At 31.7% G+C, this 20486-nt stretch overlaps 4 protein-coding genes across 6 annotated transcripts; 3 read left to right on the top strand and 1 right to left on the bottom strand.

Moving 5' to 3' along the window:
• The first annotated feature begins 1809 nt into the window (after positions 1-1809).
• LOC128280645 (uncharacterized) lies at positions 1810-6122 on the top strand. The gene is made up of 5 exons (XM_053018868.1): positions 1810-2002; positions 2367-4669; positions 4783-4898; positions 5004-5114; positions 5236-6122. The coding sequence occupies exons 2-4, from the start codon at positions 2607-2609 to the stop codon at positions 5081-5083; spliced, it is 2259 nt and encodes a 752-aa protein (XP_052874828.1). The 5' UTR covers positions 1810-2002; positions 2367-2606; the 3' UTR covers positions 5084-5114; positions 5236-6122.
• LOC128280646 (GPN-loop GTPase QQT2-like) lies at positions 5748-8640 on the bottom strand. Its single transcript, XM_053018869.1, has 7 exons — positions 8490-8640; positions 8227-8313; positions 7971-8085; positions 7605-7831; positions 6692-6982; positions 6249-6454; positions 5748-6166 (listed from the first exon to the last, which is right to left on the bottom strand). The coding sequence occupies exons 2-7, from the start codon at positions 8311-8313 to the stop codon at positions 5884-5886; spliced, it is 1209 nt and encodes a 402-aa protein (XP_052874829.1). The 5' UTR covers positions 8490-8640; the 3' UTR covers positions 5748-5883.
• A 4172-nt stretch (positions 8641-12812) lies between these two features.
• On the top strand, positions 12813-17533 carry LOC108474170 (calmodulin calcium-dependent NAD kinase-like). 3 transcript variants are annotated; one of them, XM_053018947.1, is made up of 9 exons: positions 12813-12878; positions 13026-13219; positions 13315-13534; positions 13645-13706; positions 14917-15138; positions 15951-16080; positions 16179-16504; positions 16584-16728; positions 17047-17533. In XM_053018947.1, coding segments are annotated over exons 2-9 (1371 nt in total). In that variant the 5' UTR covers positions 12813-12878; positions 13026-13217; the 3' UTR covers positions 17311-17533. The 3 variants fall into 3 exon arrangements, with proteins under 3 accessions (XP_052874907.1, XP_017631583.1, XP_052874906.1); XM_017776094.2 differs by having other exon boundaries at positions 12814-12951; positions 13026-13223; positions 13311-13534; XM_053018946.1 differs by lacking the exon at positions 12813-12878 and having other exon boundaries at positions 12958-13219.
• Positions 17534-18396: 863 nt separating this feature from the next.
• Positions 18397-20043, top strand: LOC128280712 (40S ribosomal protein S15-4-like). Its single transcript, XM_053018948.1, has 4 exons — positions 18397-18541; positions 18651-18799; positions 18911-18968; positions 19644-20043. Exons 1-4 carry the CDS (start codon positions 18539-18541, stop codon positions 19890-19892), a joined length of 459 nt encoding a protein of 152 aa, XP_052874908.1. The 5' UTR covers positions 18397-18538; the 3' UTR covers positions 19893-20043.
• Positions 20044-20486: the final 443 nt, after the last annotated feature.

Here is a 20486-nt window from a genome sequence, read left to right as displayed (position 1 = left end):
TGAAAATGCCTTAAAAGTTGGATGGCTAACTAGATAATTTACCTTTTAAGACAAATTGAAATTAAATTTAAAGATAATATAATTTTTATGTTGAATTTAGTAACTAGACAACTAGATTCATTATGATTAATGAACTCGAAAAGTACAAATGTTTGATGACGAGACATTTCGAGATTGTATCATATCATTACTTAAAAATTAAAAAAAATTATATAAATTTTAGATGATGACATAGTACAATCTTAAAGTATCACATACAATGTTTTAATAAATAAAAAATATTAAAATATTTTAACATAATTTTTAAAAAAATCAATGAGACTCTAGAACAATTGGCAAACACTCAAGTTTTAAGATCGATTTTAAAAATTTAGACTAGTGGTCGAATTGATCATATCATTGGTTTTTGATTCAACTACTGACCTAATAATAATTAAATGACAATTAAAATTTTTAATAAAATTTATAAAATACATATTTAAAAAGATTAGAAATCATTTCAATCTTTTACTGGTCTCAAATGAAAACACTTAAAAATATTATTTGTATTGTTATACCAATCAATTTTCAATCCGATTTCAATAACATTAGCCCTTGAATATTATACAAATTATACATAATCTCTCTTTAATTTTATGGTAATTTAAATTTCACAATTTTATAATGTATTTAAATATCCAAATCCATACTATAAAAATGATATTTATTTGGGTGAATAATGCATGGTTGTTACGCTTCATGGTCCACAATGGCGGCGCTGGATACACACACCACCGCATAATTTATACCCACATCTTATGGATAGGCACAATTCCTGTTTGGATTTTATTATTTAATATTCTGTTTAATTTTTTCCTTATAATTTATAAATATAAATGAATTAAAAACAATAATAAAACCAATTCATACATGATAATAATATATGGTAAATTTATTAAATTTTAATGTTTTTGTTTAAATAAAATGAATTTTTGAATTTAAAGAAATTTCTCATTATTCTCACCCTACATGGTAAAATTAATTAATTATTTATATATCAAAGTTAAAAATAGATTGAAAATCAAACCAAAATGTGTTAAGAATATAAAATTGAATTTTTAAATGATTTTATACTATTTTTAATTTTATGAATTAAATTGAATTTTCTATGCATCCCATACTTGACCAGATAAAGTTTTTAAAAATAAGTTCAATTGAATCAATTCTGTTTTTCTTCCTCTTATTTTTGAATGATTTACTATTACAAATAATATATATATATATATATCTAAATTTTGATATTAAGCAAATTGATTCCTCTCAAAAAAATTGCAGCAGTTTGATCCCTATAAATTTCGAAAGCAAGCAATTAAGGATAACTAGTCTTGATGTTATTGTTTTTGTCAATTGTACGTAATTTTGATCGGTATAATAATAAACTTAACTCTCAAAGTTTAGATATTTTTGTCAATGTGATCAAGATTTAACAAAATTAACTTGCAACATTTGTGTAAATATATAAATGTTGAGACTAAATTTGTTGATCTTTTTAGAATCAAGACCAAATTGACAAAACATGTAAATATTTAAGGCTAAATTTGTTGTTATACTACTTAAAATTATGCAAAATTGATGAAAGAGATTAACAGTGTGACTAATTGTCCTTAGTTGCTCATTTTTAAAATTGACAAGAATTAAATTACTTGGGACCAATTTGTTCAATTTAGAAATTGAGAGAGACTGAAAAGGCGTTTTTCCGAAAATAATAATGTGAGGCATGCCAGGAGTCCACGTGTCAACTTCTGAACCTCATACCCAAGAATCTTTCTTAAAAAAAAGCTTGCAAACTAGCATGCCTCATCCATGGCGGCAGCCATCTTTTTTTTCCTAAATTTCATATTAACTTCCCCTTTTTAGAAATATTTTCCTTCTTTTACTTATCAACCTTTTTTTTTGAATTGTTAGATCTTCATGAGAACTTTATAAAAGGAATCTGCCAAAGGAATTTATATTTATGCAAGAGGTATGTGGATCGCCATTGATTAAAGCTTCATTTCTTATGGGTTTTTGCTGTAAATTTTTATTTCTCTCAACTATATGTTGTTTCTGATGTAATTATCAGAATTTCATAAGATTTTCTTGTTTAGTAGCAATATTAGAACGTATTTTATGTTACTTGAATTCGGATATGATAAGGATATGCTCCATTTTTTATGAACTTTTTCATATATTTAGAGTATTATATATTCCATAGTCATACTTGAGTATATGTTAGACATGGATATGATTGTTATATGTTTGATAATTTTGCTGATTAAATTACCTTATCCATGGTGGTTCACTTGCTATGTTCTACATGAGATTAGATTCTTTTCCTCCGATTTCAGGATCGCGGATCGAATGGATCATCGAACGAAATCGAACATGGAGAACGAGAAGAACGTAGAGCCGGTGACTGATTTACGACTGGCGCTGGGGTATTCGGGTCGCAGGATCGAGAGAAGGTCAAGCAATGATCTCGGTGCAGGTGCAGGTGCAAATGCAACTTCGAGGATCGGCATGACATTTGCGGCGACCGATCCCTTGTCCGAAATAGTTTGGTCTCCGCACAAAGGTCTCTGTCTCAAATGTACAGAATGCAGCTTTTGGAGAATAAACGTTGCCTTGTCCAGGACACAGCAGGACCGAGCAATGCAGTTCGTTCGCTGCAAGAAATCGATACATCTGCAAGATCTATCGATGAAAAGCCTATAGACGAACAAAATATAAATACATCGTCCTTGGCTTTCCCCATTCTGAATACTAAAGTTTCTGATATAGACAATCTGGGAAACGACAAAACCGAGTTGTGTCATGAACTGCAGACCGATAATGGTAACTCTCCTATAGGAACTGCTGCCTTGGTAAATCTTGCTGGAAAGAATGATCCAAGAGATGTTGGTTGTCGGACTCAGTTGTCCAGATCTCAAGAGAAAAATGTGGCAACCCCTGCTGAAAATGATTTGCAGGGTGTAGGTGATAATGAATGTGTTGCAACGAGTAAAGTTTCGAGTTCGGAATCTGCATTTGAAGCTGAAAAGATATCTCGGCTCAATAAGGAGATTTCCGCTAGTAAACATTCTCCAACTAATAGTGGAATCTGTAGATATAGAAGAAAAGGGAAGGAAAAGGCTTTATCTGATGGGGATGTTAAAGGAATGATGTCGAAAGATGACAGCCATGAGAGCGTCGAGAGTTGCAACAGCGTAGGCGAAAAAAAGTGGGGCTTTGAGCAACAGTTGATTGTGGGGAGCAAAAGATTGAAAAAACACGATGGTTCCTTCATGAACTGGATATCCAACATGATGAAAGGGTTTTCGAAACCAAAAGACGAGACTCCATCTTTGCTTCTTACTACTACTGCTGCAAATACGAATCACTCACACAAGGGCCACATCGGGAATCTTGATGCAGGTGATAAGATACAAAATCCGGGGCATGGAAATACTGGTTTTCAATCTATTTTTCACTCGATATACTCTCCGAAGACTAAGGTTCAAGGAACAACACCACAAAGTGAAAATGATCAAGCCGGACTTGAGCTGACTAACAAGATTTGTAACGTCGATGCTACTCCAATCGCTTGTCACGGAGAAAACTTTAACTTCCTTAATGTGTTTAATGAAAGGTTCAAAGAACCGATTTGTGGCAGCAGAGTAGGTCCGCCGACCCGGCCAAAGATTGCATTGATTACTTCGTCTCCGAGTAAGAGAAGTAGTGAGGCAAATATTGCCATGGGTGTGGAGAAAGATAGAGGAAGCAGTAGTTCTTCTTTAGGTAAACGTAAAATGAAAACCGAGAACATTGATTCAGATCCATCATCTGAAGCAAAGACATTTCGTAACATTGGTTACAAAAGCAACCTTCAAGGGAGTTTGTGGATAACTCGGTTTACTCCCAAGGCTTCTAGCTCGTTATTGAACCGGGATACCGATGGTGCTGTTGAGTGCTTGAGTGACTGCATGAAACCTGATCTTTGCCCCCGAAATGATGTTAATGTTTCTAACAAGCCCGAAGAGGAGGCATCCACCGGTTTACGCTCATTTAGATCAGAAGACTCACAGATGATAGCTTCTCATTTCGTTAGGAGATTAGATGTTCTTAAGCAGATCATGCCTTCCAGTATATCTGAGAATCGAATTTCATCGACTGTCACCTGTTTCTTTTGTGGAAGAGAAGGCCATCATTTGCAGAATTGTCCGGAGATAACCGATACTGAGATTGAACATCTTCTGAGGAATATGAAGTCATCTAATAGATACAAACGACTACCTTGTGTGTGTTTTAGATGCTTTGAACTTGGTCATTGGGCTATTGCCTGCCCTTCAGCATCAAGAGTTCAACATCACTCTGCATGTAGAGCCTCTTCTTTGGCTAGACTTGAAGTAAATACGGAACTTTTAGACAAAAACCGAGACGCAATTGCTGGAAATGCCACTCAGATTGATACCGGAAAAGGCCCAAGTACTCTCTATGAAATTATTGCAGACAAAATGAGATCAAACACAGATATGAATAAGGAATATGTAAGTTTGAGTTACAAGGAAATCAAACCTTGGGGTAATTTCATCAATCAACAGGTTTCGGATACACCAAAGGCTATCTTCAAAGCAGTGAGGATGCTTCGTTTGTCACGGACAGACGTCCTAAAGTAAGTGGAGCATCATTTTACATTCGTAAATTCATTTTAAAACCATGAAAAACTTGATTCTTAAGCATTCTTAAAAACTGATGTTTTGATTTTTAATGCTACATTGGTATCAGATGGAAGAATATGGAACCATCGATCTTGCATCTCAAAGGTTTTTTCCTCCGTTTGCGGCTCAGGAAATGGGAGGAAGGTTTAGGAGGAACCGGATATTATGTCGCCTGCATAGCAGGTTTTGACACCATATCGTTAACGGTTTTATCATTGATTAATAGTGAATTATTTGCATATTATAATATTTTGATGTTACCATTTTTGTTTCTTGTTAAATTTTCAGAGGCAAACAGTCAGGTTGCACAACAAAATTCCAATAAGTCCATTGTTGTTAATGTAGGGGATGAAATGCTCGGTCGATAGCCAATACATCTCCAACCACGACTTTCTCGAGGTAAAAACCAACCCGACTTGATTGTTTTAACCCCCTATTTGCCTGCTTGGAACAAAGACCGGAATTTGCTAGCATGCATCTTGTCTACATTGTTGATGACATTAATTAAACCGTTTCGCAGGATGAGCTTACCGCATGGTTGCTCGCAACCACAAGGACTGGTGGAAAACTTCCATCAGAGGAAGAGTTGACAATGAAAGTTAAAGAGAGAAGAATGTTAGGGCTTTAGTCACTTTTTCAATATGCCATCAATACATGGTGTTCTTCGATCGTCTCATCTGATCCGATATTAGGTTTTTGCATAAAGGAAATGGAATTTTTGAAATACAAAACAATTATACAAAATTTACCTTATGTAACACATTGGATTATCTAGTCATTATGCTCTTTGAAGAAAGAACAGCTTCTGGGGGTACCTAAACATTTGAGCAAAAAGATAGATAATTGGTCGAATCGATATCCTCGTAACTAAAGTTGGTTTTTTGATTAATTTCAATTAATTTTTTTCCATTCTTTTCACCACTACATCACATACCTGCAAGGTAAGCTTAAAACGAGCATCTACCGAGTCCTATATGAACAAAATATATAAACATTTTCATCCAAAACATTTTGTTCTTAAGCACCCTACAATTTTCACCCAAAATAATGCATAGATCATAGATTGGGGTAGGTCATGCAAGAAGTTTAGTTTAAAGAGAATTTACTGACACAACAAATCCGGTTCAATTTGATCGTAGATGCTAGACTTGCCGGTGTTAAACAATTCCTAAAAGGAGAACCTGGCAATCTCTTCATCTTCATCATCCTCGATAAGATCTTCATCCTCGTCGGTGAACCTGTCATAATCATCTTCATCTTCTGGTTCTTCCACTTCATCTTCAGGATCCATCATTGAATTTCTTCTTCCATCTTTGTCCTTCAAACCAGTACTCAAGACAACAGTTTCGCCTCTGGTTTGTTCCATATCCCTCCTCAACTTATCCATGCTCTCTTTCCGGCGTTCTTCCTCTAGGCGTTGTTTTTCTGCTCGTCTCTTGTCCAGATCAGCCCTACAAATTTTGGGTTATTACCATATAAACTTAAAAAATACTCCGGATCAGAGTTCACAAAATTAAAAGAGGGAGGCTATACTTGTAAGTTTCCATGTATTCCTCGGCACAGGCTTCAATGGCTTTAAAGAATTCATTCATTCCAGCACCAGAAATCGCTGACACTCCAACCGATCGTAAATTCTTGTAAAATTCATCAAGAGAGAGCGAGAGGCTCTGAGTTAGAGTTGATGTGTACGTAGTATCTGAACTTATCGCCGCTTGAAATGTCTCGAAATCTTCCATCCACTGCACAGAATAATTTCAATAATCAAGCTATCTGCGCATTGTATATATTGCATGTCAACAAGAAAAAGCTGGAAACAGTAAAAACTTAAGAACCCTGAAAAAATGGTGTTCCATAGAAGTTCAATAACCAATAGAAGTGGTTGCAGATCAATCGTGCAATCACAATCGAAGCACAATTGACAGATATTTATCTGAGTAAACAAAATATTTGCATCTAATATGAAAAAATAAATATACCTCCAAAGCAAACTGATGTTGTGCAACATCAACCTTGTTGAATGCTAATACAAGAGGCAACCGTGTCTTGTAAAGTATGCTACAAGCATAAAGCATGTTGCTCATGAAGGTAACCGGACTTGATGAACGAGGTGTATCAACTACGTAAGTGACAACAGTAGGAAACGTTGAAGCGAATGCTTCTGTAATGATAGCTCCTGAAGCAGACCAAGTAAATATCTCAATCTGCCCGGGAGTATCCACAAGAACATAGTCGAGTTGATCTGCTCGCCTCTCAATTACTGATATAACCTGAGATTGGATATTTGCAGAAGTCGTATACATGACATGCCATATGAAAGGTACAAGCACATCAAGGAACAGAAATAAAAACAGCTACAAATATCAATGCAACTCTACATGCACATGCATCATAACATATGATGTTATAAACTTTACAACAAAGCTAGCCATTATCCGGTTCAAACATTTTGATCCAAAAAGGTTATTGTTGAGGGAAGTTACTCTTTGGGCTGGTCCTGGACCCTCAAAGGAGGTGTTGTGCCTGAGGTGTCTATGCTCGGTTTTAACCTCAAGTTTTGTCTCACGACTCCGAGGAAAGCCCAAACTTGTTCACAGAGCTTGTGAGAGCATCTCACCACCAAGGAAAAGTTTAGCATTTGGCCTTGGAAGGGTTCAAAACCATGCCCTTAAAGGGCATTGGTGGGTAAGAACACCACCACTTGGCATAGTTACCCAGGGAACAATACCTCCATTGAGCGTCGAAGACCAGCCCAGAGAATGACCTCCCCTCAACAGTTATTTTAAAAGTAAATGTAAGAGATGGAGACAACTCTTCCTAGCACAAAAAGCCTTTGCAGTGTTTTAACGATTCATATCACAAAACCTAATGCATAAAGTTCAGAAGCTTTACCTCATCGAATTTGGTAGCAAATAAATTGAGTGATGTAAGGATTCCACCATTAGGTCCAAGATTGAATTGCTTCATAACTTCCTTGTATTTAACTGTATCTCTTATATCAATATTAGCACCAAATGGAAGGGTCATTACAGCAGGGTCAAGATTCATCACATAACCCCTAATATTTGAAGCTTGAGTATGGCAAACAAGCCTATGAAGAAACGTCGTTTTCCCACTCCCTAATCGAATCAAACGACATATTTCAATACTCAAATTTACTCAAAACAACTTACAGGCAACCTGAACTTCATTTACAGATCAAACATGCAACATAAATTAAACATTTAAAGAACACCCAATTCAACTTTCTTAGTTTACCTGCCATTCCAACAACAATGATAATTACTGGTTTTTTCTTGAAACCGGACGAAGACGACTCGATATTTAACTTGTCCATAATACCAGCAAGCTGCTCTTTTTCATCATCGTCTCCCTAACATAATGAAATCAAATAATCCAATACAGATAACAAGAACTGCCCAGAATTAGAATAATAGTAACTGACGTTCTTTTTTTAATTTTCAAATGTTTTGACTTGAAATTACTTCATTAAAGGACGAACCCGTTTAGGTACCTTTTTTCCCGAGGAACTCATTTGCATTGAACCGCCTTCTTCTGGGGTTTTAACACTTGGTTTTTCCGACTCGGAATCAATTTCCATCTTCGATAATAAAAAAATTCAAGTTGTTTATGAATAAAAAAGAAAACCAAGAGACAAAACGTTTTGAGTTACGATCAGAATAAGAACAAAGAAAAGAAGAGTTAAGGGGGAAAAAACCCAGAAAATAAACGCAGAAGAATAAGTGCCTGAATTTAAAAAAGGTGATGCAAACGAACCTCTCTAGTGAAATTCTTCAAATGCTTTAGAGTTTGGAGTTCAAGGGTTTCCACTTCCCGGTTTGTTAGGGAAATGGAGAAACAAGGGTTTTACGCATTTTATGTACACAGAAAATGGGTTAAGGCTAATTTGGGTTCTCAGATATTCTTCATGAGCTTTATTCAAGGCCCAATATACAATAATTACTACTTAATTTTGAAACTTTTTAATGTGGTGCTTGTATTTGTATTTGAAAAAAAATACATCTTTTAATATCTGAAAATAATTATGTAAATTCTTTTGTAATTTATTCGGGTTTTAGGGTTCATCAGTGGTGGAGTTAGGGCTGGCAGGGCTAAGTCATTTAGATTTTTTATAATTTATAAAATTTTAAATTATTAATGATAAAATTATACTTTGACCTTCTAAAATGATAAAATTTTAATTTAGTCATTTATAAATTATAAAGATATAAACTATTAAAATGGTGAAATTATATTTTTACTATTGTAAAACTATACAATTTAATTTCGCTCCTAAAAAATATTTTTGATTTCATCACTGGGTTGATTTAATAAAATCATCATCAACTAATAATATTAATAAATGATAATATGAATTTTTGCCCTAAACTTATGAGGGATAATATGATTTTAGGTCCACTTTGGTGTTTGTACTCTTTTTAATCTATTTTAGTACCTAAACTTAGCAACTAAATTCATTTTGGTCCTTAAACTTGAAAAATATGAAAAGTTTGATGATGTTGCACTTTAATATTGTGCCACATCACTTGAAAATTTAATAATTTAAAAAATTTATATAAATTTTCAAGTGATGTCGTGGTATAATCTTAGAGTGTTGTGTACAGTATTCTGATAACCAAACCAATGGTTAAACCAGTTAGATTATTGGTTCTCGATTTACTTTGTTTGATCGATTCAATTACTAGACCAATAATAATTTAATATTTAATTAAAAAGTCATTTTTTAAATAAAAAAGTTATCAAACAGGTTCAACTTGTTTTTTGTTCTAGTTTTTAATTTTTCCTGATCTCGAGTAATTTCCATTCAATCGATTCAACCCATTTGTTTGGACCAGTATACCAGTTGATTCTTAATTTAATAGGTCCAACCAACCAATCTAATCATATTCTAAGAACACTGTTCATATCATTAAATCTCGACAAAATACAAGTTAAATGACCAAATTGCTCTAGTTGCCTAGTTTATGTACCAAAGTGAACCCTAAAAAAGTACAAGTACCAAAGTAGACTTAGATGTCAAGTTTAAGAGCCAAATTTTATATTGTCCTCGTTAATAACGAACTTTTATTAAATTAACCCTAAAACTCGAAATAATCATGACAATCATAATTTAAATACAATGTTAAACAAGTTGACAAGTTAAACAAGTTCACAACAAATGCTAATTTTATTTTATTAACAATATCTCGACAATTCCAGACCTAATAATATTCACAATTAACTTTCATAAAAATAACCCCATGACTTGTATTAAATATTAAAAAGTTACATTGTTACACTTTGATACCAAAATGTATAACTTTTATCAAATGCATATACAATATTTAATAGAAAAACATATATATCACATTAGAAAAATGTATCAAACTTGAGTACTAAATTTATACTATTATTTAAACTCTGATCGATTCAATTTAAAATAAGTAATATTATTCAAAGGATTTTAGTATGTTTACTTTAAAGAATAAATCAATAAAAATATGTATATAATGGGATTTAAACCCATGTCAATTACATTAATAAAATCTTTAATTTACCATTCAATTAATTTTTTATATTTTTATACATTTTAATTTTATTTTACATATTTTATTACGTTATGTGATATCTATATTATTGTATATGATTTTTAAATAGATATTTATATTTTAAAATTGTAACTTCCCATACATATGTGATAGACTTTATTTGATACAATTTTGATAGTTTTTATTTTTATTTTTAACTTGGGCTAAAAACTTGTCATGCATGATTAAAAATATTTAAAAGGAAAATCAATAAACATGGTTTTTTAATCAAATAATAACAATTTTATTTACACATAAACGTCCAAATAGAATTGGATTGGATATATGCAAATTTTTAATAATATATTATTATAATATTATTAAATTTATATCTAAGTTGTTGGAAAAATAATAATTATATTTAGTCATTTTGAATGGCCGATGCGTTTACTTGCACTTGGTGTAAAAATAACGATGTCATTGAGATTAGATACTATAACGCGAGACAAAAAAAAAGTTAAACGTATTGTGATGAAAGTAAATGTCCATTTAAAGAGACAAGTTTGTTAAATAATAAAATTTTGTTTTGTTATAATTGGCATAACTTAGATATTTTTTTGTGATTTTTCAAAAATATATTATTTATATTACAATTGTAATTTTTTAAAATTCTAAAATAAATCCTTAATTCTTAAATGCGTAAAATTCTCTACAACCATAAAATTATACATTTTGTACATAAACATATAATGTATTAATGTTTGGATATCCATTAGAAAATAAGAATGAGTTTCAACTTTAAATATGATGTAAGTCCAATATTAAATCTTAAAAAATAATAATTGAATATTTGTGGACGAAAATTAAAATTGATATCTTTAGTTAGTGCTCAAGTATCTTTACTTTTTGGGAGCAACTGTATTGATTGACTATGCCATGGTCACTAAAAATTCCATGATTTGCATTTTGGTCTTAGAAAATTATTACTTTTATTTCCACTTACTTTCACTATATACTATTTTATTCAATATTCCTTAGAAAAGGAAAACATCTTTCAAGAAATAAATTAAATAAATACTTGATGAATTAATGAGTATTATTCAAATAAATCCTTAAATTTCACATCCATATGAAAAGAAAAAATCTTTTATCTCATCAAGTTAAATTTATAATTTTTATTTATTATCATGACAAGTGGTTTAAAATTTTCATAAGAAGGTTGATTTTAACTCATGTCTTTTATTATTATTATTTTAAATAATTATCCTTTTTTTGTTATCCAAACTTAAACAACATATATTGAATTAATTGGTGATTTGGAATTAATTAATGTATATATATATTGAATTAACTAACAAGTTTCACATTTTAGCTTAACAACCTTTGTCCATTGGATTCCACGGCCTATAAAATGGAAATTCTAAAGTTGGTTGACCTTCATATTATAATGGTACAAGGTGTAAGATTTATATTTCCTTCCTAAGATAATGGGATTCCCTTCAATGAAGATTCACTGTTTTCATTACCTCATTATTGATATTTTAGAGTTTAATTTTGATATCAAATATTATTTACATACTGTATACTTCACTCTATTAATCGAGAAATTATTTGATGGACTCTTCCCACAGCATTATTTATAGTCTCTTTCAAATTATTTAATAAAATTTTAGTAATTTTTTCATGTTATTGATATATAATTTTGATAATTTCATTCACCCTAAACACTAAAAACTAAACATTGAACCCTAAATCTTGATTCTCGAACTTTGAACTCGAAACTCATCTTGAACATTGAATCATGAATCTTAAACCCTACATTTGAATAATGAACCCCAAATTCCAAACTCAAATATTGATTTAAGGTTTAAGTTTAGGATTTAAGATTCAAGGTTTAAAATTTGGGTTCTAAGTTTTGGGTTTAAGTTCAAGATTCGGCGTAAAAAATTACCAAAATTATATATTAATGACATGAAAAAAAATTACTAAAATGTCATTAAATAACTAGAAAAAAACCATAAATAATGTGATGGTAAATATAATTATTTGATCCACCCCAATTAAATTTTTTAAATTCTTCAAACGAATTAAACGTGTGACATCTATTTATATAATTAATTTTTTATTACAAACCTATAATACATTCTCAGTCCACTTGTGAAAAATCGAATAATTTAATAGTTTGATGCTTTTGCCTTTTTATCTTTTCAATCTTTATATTTTTAATTTTCTTTTCAGCAAAACCCGTGGAGTAACGATTTTAACTTTTAAGTTCAATAATTATGTTTTTTATTTCAACTTTAATAATAGTTTTTTTTTTCACTCTACCTACCTAATTATTTTGTCTTCTATCGACTAAACCCTTTCATCCCTAAAACTGAAATTAAATAACACAGGAACCCCATTTTAGACTTTTGACCAAAAAATTGAAACATTATACACTTTTTTTAGTTATCCATTTTTGTTTTACGGAATTGAATTTTATTTCAATATTTGTTCATAATTTAATGCCAAAAGAAGTTGACTTGCATTTTCATCAACAAGTATAAAAGCCTCCCCATCTCCAAATCTCAACCGACCAAAGCCAAACACCCCCCCCAAAAAAAAAAAAAAAACTTCATTTTCCCAGAAAGTCCAAGTACTTTCCTGTTGCAATAATTTTTTTCTCAGTACTTATTTTTCCCAATAATTATCAACAATTATGATCCATTGTAAGCTCAGCTAATTGTTACCTTATTATATCTCTTTTTTAATTTCTGATACTGATTTTATTCCATATCACCAGATTATGGCCCTACTAAAATCATCATCATCCGATTCCTAACTGCTTCGATCATCGGAGCTGCATCAATCGCCGCCACGAGTTACTTCCGATCGAAGAGAAATCCCGTTAAAGATCGTCATCGAAGTCTTCTTATTCCACTGCAACAGAGGACAGGTTCCGGCCGTCTTGGAAACCGGGAAAGATTCTCTCACTATGTTGGTATTAAATTTTAGCTTTATTTTTCCCAAATAAACCCCTTTTTTTTATTGGGGAACTTTATTTTCTTAATCTAGGTTTTTTGCACAGCTAGGCAGCTTGGATTTGAAGATGCAAATGAGTGTCCGAAACTGTGCAAATTGGCTGAAAATTATCTGAAAAAACCCAAAGATTGTGAGGTTAAGATCTTTGAGTATTTTGCTGAAGAACCAGAAGCTGACATTTTATATGGAAAGTTGGTGGAGGAATTTGAGAGATGCATACTTAGCTATTTTGCTTTCCATTGGAGCCAAGCTCCTAATATGATTAGCCAGGTATAATATATATATATATATGAAAAATCTCTTAATCATAATAATCTTTGATTAGGGAATTTATTAATTAGTGAATGATTTAATGAAAATTGTTTTGCATTTCATGTCAGGTTTTGGGCGTTGAATCTGAGAAGAAAACAAAGCTAAAAGACTTTGTCATGGCAGCTACAAGGTGATTCCGACCTTTTTTTATTAATTACCAAAATAAAATTTATCATTTATTAATTTACAATTTTTTAACCTTAAATTTATCAATTAAGTCTATTTTAATACTTATATATATTATTTTAACATCTGAACTTAATAATTAGGTTAACTCGAAAAATATAAAAGTTTAATGACATAAGAAATTATGTCACTTTCATAACTTGAAAATTATTTTTTTAATTTTTAAAATAATGGCAAGAGCAAAATTAAAATATTATTTAAGGTCAAAATTGAATAAAAAATTAAGAGACCAACATGTAATTTTATTATTATATTAATTCATGATTTCTTAAAATTAAAGGGATTATATATATTTTCTGAAAATAACTAAATGCGCACTTATAGGGCTAATTATATTTATATTATAATTTAAGTACATGAGAGAAATATTTTCAAAACTTTTATTACATCAGTTTTTTTTATATTTTAAAACATGTTTATATATATATATATATATTTGGTGAATTGTTTTATATTTTTATTTGCATTATGATAGTCCCACGATCAAGTATTATATTGTTTGGAGACAACTAATTTTGTGTTTTTCTTTTAATAGTCGAAATCTGAATCAATACAGCAATGCAAGTGGGTATTTTAAATTATTAATTAATTAATAGTCTACAATAAATATTTAATTAATTTGAAAGGTATGCATTCACAATGTTTTGTTCATTTGGTCGTTTTGAAAGTTTCATTCAAAAACATTATCATACTCTTTTTTTAACAATAATTTAAATTTTTATTTAAAAATGATGTAAAGCGAGATTTAATTCTTGAATTTAACATTTTCTTACATTGATTGTTGAGTTTTTTACACGAATTTTAGATTTTGATAATTTCTTTTAATTTAGTTCTCAAATTTAGAATTCATTAAAATATGATAAATGATACTTTAAGATTATGCAATAATATCACCTTAAAATTTTTTAAAAATACTTCAATTTTAAATATTTTTAAAACTTTAAGTGATGATTTGAGTGAAAGTGTCTAAATTCTAAAATTAATATGGAGAAAATAAATCAAAGATTAAATTAAATTTTTTATTAAATTTAAATACTAAATATTGTTTTATCTAAAAACTTATGGAGAATCGACTTTTATTATAAAGCAAAATCAACAATTTACATTTTTAAAGATTAACAACAAATGATTTTGTTAATTTGGATTGATTATAGGCAAACGAGATTTGAGAGGGTGATAAAGGATTTGAAGGTGGCTCGGGTTTTCTCGACGTTGGTGGAGGAAATGAAGGCGATGGGACGTGTGGACGGCGAAGCAAAGTGTACGGACGTGATGGTGCCGGTGGCCCACAGCCGGCGGAGCCCCGTGCTGTTGCTTATGGGCGGTGGTATGGGGGCCGGCAAAAGCACCGTCCTCAAAGATATTATTCTCAAAGAGTAAGGCTGGCTCCATATCGTTCCAAATTTTATTAATTATATAAAATATATAATTTATAAGTTAATATAATTATATTATCTTACAAAAAAAATCTATTTTAAATTTTGTAAAGAAATATTATTATTTGAATTATACAGCATCAAATATAAGCACGTATTATAAGTAAATAATAAAATAAATGCTAAATTAATCACTTACTTTGTAATTGTCTAAATTCATCTTATTTTAAATTAATATAATTTATCGTCCTCTTTCTAACCTCCAAAGCAAATTTAATATTGCAGTTTTTCTTTTATAATTTAGAAACAAATTTAATTAAAATGTAACAGTTAAATAATTTTAAAAAATAATTTAGAAACTATTTATATTAAATAATTTTCAAAATTATATGAAAGTAAAAAATTATAATGAAATTCAATTTTTTTTTAATTTTTTATTTTAGTTTTATTCCTTCTTTTAGTATGTTATTTTTTCACTACCGACAGTTCTCACCAATTTAGAAATGGAAATTGACTCTTTTCGAAAAAGTCTTACAAGTATGTTCCTATGAAGCCGATGAATTTTTTAATTGGTTAGTATTGTTTTTAATCGGGTTTTGTTTCTCAATTTTACAAAAAACTTGAGTGTCTAAGACGGTAGGTTGTCGTCTCTTTAAACAATCTCGGACACTTGAGCTTTCATCAGAGTCAAAAGACAAAATCTCGATCAGGGATAATGTCAACCCATTGAGGAGTTCATCACCTTTGAATTTCGAAAAGAGTCAGCCTCCATCCACAATAATGGTTTCTGACAATTAAATTGGCATTTGCAGATCATTCTGGGCAGAAGCAGCAGCGAATGCTGTGGTTGTAGAGGCAGATGCATTCAAAGAAACAGATGTTATATTCAGAGCTCTCAGCTCTAGGGGCCACCATCATGATATACTTCCTACATCTGAACTTGTAAAGTTTATCCCTCACACCCGCCATTGATAACTTTTTAAGCTCATCAATTCCCTATACAACAAACTACTTACATTTCAACTATATTCTATATATAGGTTCATCAATCCTCCACAGATGCTGCATCATCACTGCTAGTGACAGCATTGAATGAAGGGCGGGATGTGATAATGGATGGGACTTTATCATGGGAGCCTTTCGTCGAGCAAACCATCGCCATGGCTCGGAACGTTCACAAACACCGTTATCGGATGGGGGTCGGATACAAGGTGGACGAAGATGGCAAAATTACTGAGAATTACTGGGAACAGATAGAAGAAGAGGAGGAAGAAAACGATGATCATCGAACACATAGGAAACCTTACAGAATTGAACTTGTTGGAGTTGTTTGTGATGCATATCTAGCTGTTGTTAGAGGTATAAGGTAAATGGCATTTGCCAGTTTGATTAATCTTCATCATTAAGAATAATTTTTTGTGTCTAATTTGGATTGAATTGTACAGGAGAGCTATAATGGTGAAAAGGGCAGTGAGAATAAATTCACAGCTAAAATCCCACAAAAGTTTTGCAAGTGCATTCCCAAGATATTGCCAATTTGTTGATAATGGCAAGCTTTATTGCACCAATGCTCTTAAAGGTCCTCCAAAGGTAAAAAGCCTTACTTATCAAACCCGGAGTTTAATTCGGTTCATTCATGACTTAGGATTCCGATCTCCAATAACCCTTTTCCTTCTCCAATGTCCGTAATCATTGTTCAGCACGAACTTGGGGACCATGTTTTATGGTACCATTCAACCTCCCACTTTAAGTTGTTGGTTCCATGGGACCGGGACAATATTGCAAATGGTCCAATGAAACTGGTCCTTTCTGCAAACCCCATGTCAACTAACTTAATACTTTATTTCATTTATTGCTTCATCTTTTCTGAGTAATGTGTGTGTATATATGTATGTATATAAATGACAGTTGATAGCTTGGAAAGATGGAGAAAACAAGCTGTTGATAGATCCAGATGACATAAAATGGTTGTCAAATGTGAGCAAGTTGAACCCAGGTGCAGACTGTGTATATGAGCTTTATAACCAAGACCCTAGTCCAGTAGATAAGCCTGGCTCGGCCTGGAAAGACATTGTTTTGGACCCTTCAAGACCAACCATTCAATTTGAGCTAAAAGCTTCCATTCAAAGAATCGAAACAACGACGCTGACGACAACATCAATTGTAACATGAACACAAGTATATATAATCTAGCTTCATTGCAAAGAGTATGTTCAAGTTTTTCAAAAAAATCGCCATTGAAAAAGCCTTCAATTTTGGTTTCAGATAAACAATCTCTCCAATGTATATCTTTCATGTAATATTCCACGAAGGTTACTGATAACTTTTGGCTTTTCAGGTTATTTTTTGGAATTTTGGTGAAGATAACTTCAACTCTACTCGTTTTTAAGTAAAATGCAGATACTAGAATATATTACTAAGTCGTATGGATGTATTTTTGAAGATTGTGTTGGACACTATTTTCTAGGCTTGGAGAGTTTAGATTTGTACAAAATAAAAATTAAACTATGAGATTGATAGAGTTTTATTTTCAAGACTCTCTTCAATATTTAAGTTGATAGAAAAGATCAAAGAAGTGATTTTGGCATAATAAGAAGAAAGTGAAGTTAGAGACCAAAGAAAGTGTATATAAATATTTATATAGGGTCTTCGATTGCCCTAAGATTGTTGCTTGCATGAGAGAGCATAGGGATCTAGGTGCTCGTACATGACTGGCGTTGTTGTCTTTGATGTTTGCAGCTTGCATGAGTGCATGGGGATTAAATTACCCATTGTATGTGATTAGTTAAAAGTAGATATTTTGATGTAGACATCTTTGAGAATTACTACTTGCATGAGTACGCATGAAATCAAATTGTCTATTGTATATGATTGATTGAATGATATGCTTTTGGTAATTTTATTAGTTTTGTGGTCTTACTTCTTTATTTATATCGAGTTTTTTTTTATATTGTAATTGATGATTCAAAGCTACTTATTATACTAAGTGTGACGTCTAACTTATACTATCATAAAATCAATCAAAAATCTCCCCACCTTATGGAAGTATGCCTCAACTCTACTTATACAACGTATGTGACTAGATAAATATAACTTTTTTGCCAAATTGAATTAAATCGAATCATTATAAAAATATTGTGACATTGGACCGTGGTTAATTAGTATTAGACCAGGGAAAAAGGTAGAATTTACTTCTAATCCAACTAAATCCAAATTAAGCCCATCGTAACAGCCCAAATAATTGCGGCCCAAATCTGGGACCTAAAGATCTGATTCTAGGGTTTTCACACCCTATATATGTAAGCAATTTATCAAAAGCCTCCTCTCATCTTCCACCTACTACAATCGAAACCCTTAGGCGGCGACTACTCGAGCTTCATAACACCCGAAGCTTTTAACTATGGTACTTACATTTGCTCCTTTCTTCTTCTTTTTCTTTCTTAGTTTTATTTCTTTTCTGTTTTTAATTTTTTGGCCTACTGTGTAATGTATTTACCGGTAACTTTTTATAGGCGGATGTAGAGACGGAGGTTGCGACGGCCGGTGTGCCCAAGAAGAGAACATTCAAGAAGTTTAGCTTCCGAGGTGTCGATTTGGATGCTCTCCTTGATATGTCCACTGATGAGCTTGTCAAGCTCTTCCCTGCTCGAGCTCGCAGAAGGTAGTAACACAATAGTCATTTTTTGCTAACATTTTCCCCCTCATTTTTAAATAAAAAAATATGAAATGGGTTTTATTTTTTTATTGTTTCTTTTTTGTTATGTGATTGTAGGTTCCAGAGGGGTTTGAAGAGAAAGCCCATGGCTCTAATTAAGAAGCTTCGCAAGGCGGTAAGTTAATCTTTACTTTTTGCTCTTTTAGTTCTTGCTTTTTAATCGATTATATATATGGGGTTTATGTTTAGATCTAAGGTTGATAGGTTCATGTTGAGTTACTGAGAGTTTTCATTTTATTTTTGTAAATAGTTGTAGCATTTTCTCATTAATGTTTAAGCTGAAAGAAACATGGCATTAAAGAATTCTTCTATTGGCCTCATGAATCAAAAATTTATACTATTATTTATATATGAAGTGATTTTCATTGGAAATGTATTTTATTGTAGATCTTACTAGTTGAAGTTGATCTTTCCTTTCTTAGTAGAATGTTTTTGTAAATTGTTTTTACTTTTTTGTCTCATAACGTATCTCATTAACTTCATGATTATGTTCGGGTATTTTTATGAGTTACGAGTAATATAGCTTCTAATGCACATAACAATATAGTTTTGATTCGATGAAGGACTTGGTCTTAGTTTATTCTCATATGCTCTGCGTTTTTCCCAATATCAATCTCTTTTTACATGTTTTAAGTCCAATTTTAGGGTTCAAGTCCTAGGTTGTTGATTTGTCATAATAAATCTATAGCTTAAGTGAATATTATCAATGATTGAACAACATTACTGTTCGGTTGTTCTGCTAAGTTGACCATTTCACTCTTATAACATTTGCTCTGATGCATTGGTTCAGAAAAGGGAGGCTCCACCTGGTGAGAAGCCAGAACCAGTTAGAACCCACCTGCGTAACATGATCATTGTACCCGAAATGATTGGAAGCATTATCGGTGTGTACAATGGCAAGACATTCAACCAAGTTGAAATCAAGCCTGAAATGATTAGCCATTACCTTGCTGAGTTTTCTATTTCGTACAAGCCCGTCAAGCACGGTAGACCAGGTATTGGTGCTACCCATTCTTCCAGGTTCATTCCTCTAAAATGAAGTCTTATCCTTGCAACTTTGGATACTTTATTTGGTGTTTGTATGAAGAGATATTTTATGTTGATCAAATTTTGATTGATGCACTGTGACATTTTTATATCGTTCCGAATGTTATATTAGATAATGCAACTTGTTTTGCTTTTGGAGTTGATCTGCATGTTCCTTTAAACTTTTATCTTAGTTGATGTTAATGATTTGTTTATTTGCCCGTTGTTGCTTTGTGAAGCTTGGTGCCTTCTACTTAATCAATTTTAATCTTGACTAGTGTTCGTATTTCATGACGTACTGTGTGCGGTGTGGAATCCGCTACATTGGGCATTTTCCGAAACCTTAACATGGTTTGACTACTTGAATTGTGGCAAACCTACGCATGTTCAGTTCGGACATCTAAATACTCAAATTTCTAATTTGTAGTATTTATTATTCAAGGTAAAATTATAGTTGTGGTCCCTTAATAATGCCCGAATTGAAAGTCTAATTTTGATTTTTCTCTTAAAAACAACCTTATATATCATTATGCTAAGGTGATTTTTTTTTAGGTTTCAAGGTGCATTCAGAAAAGTTTTCATATATAGGTTGATTGGGAATAATTAA

Source organism: Gossypium arboreum, chromosome 9 (assembly GCF_025698485.1).
Source record: "Gossypium arboreum isolate Shixiya-1 chromosome 9, ASM2569848v2, whole genome shotgun sequence".
Classification (NCBI taxonomy): Eukaryota; Viridiplantae; Streptophyta; class Magnoliopsida; order Malvales; family Malvaceae; genus Gossypium; species Gossypium arboreum.
This window is presented reverse-complemented; position numbering and strand designations above follow the sequence as displayed.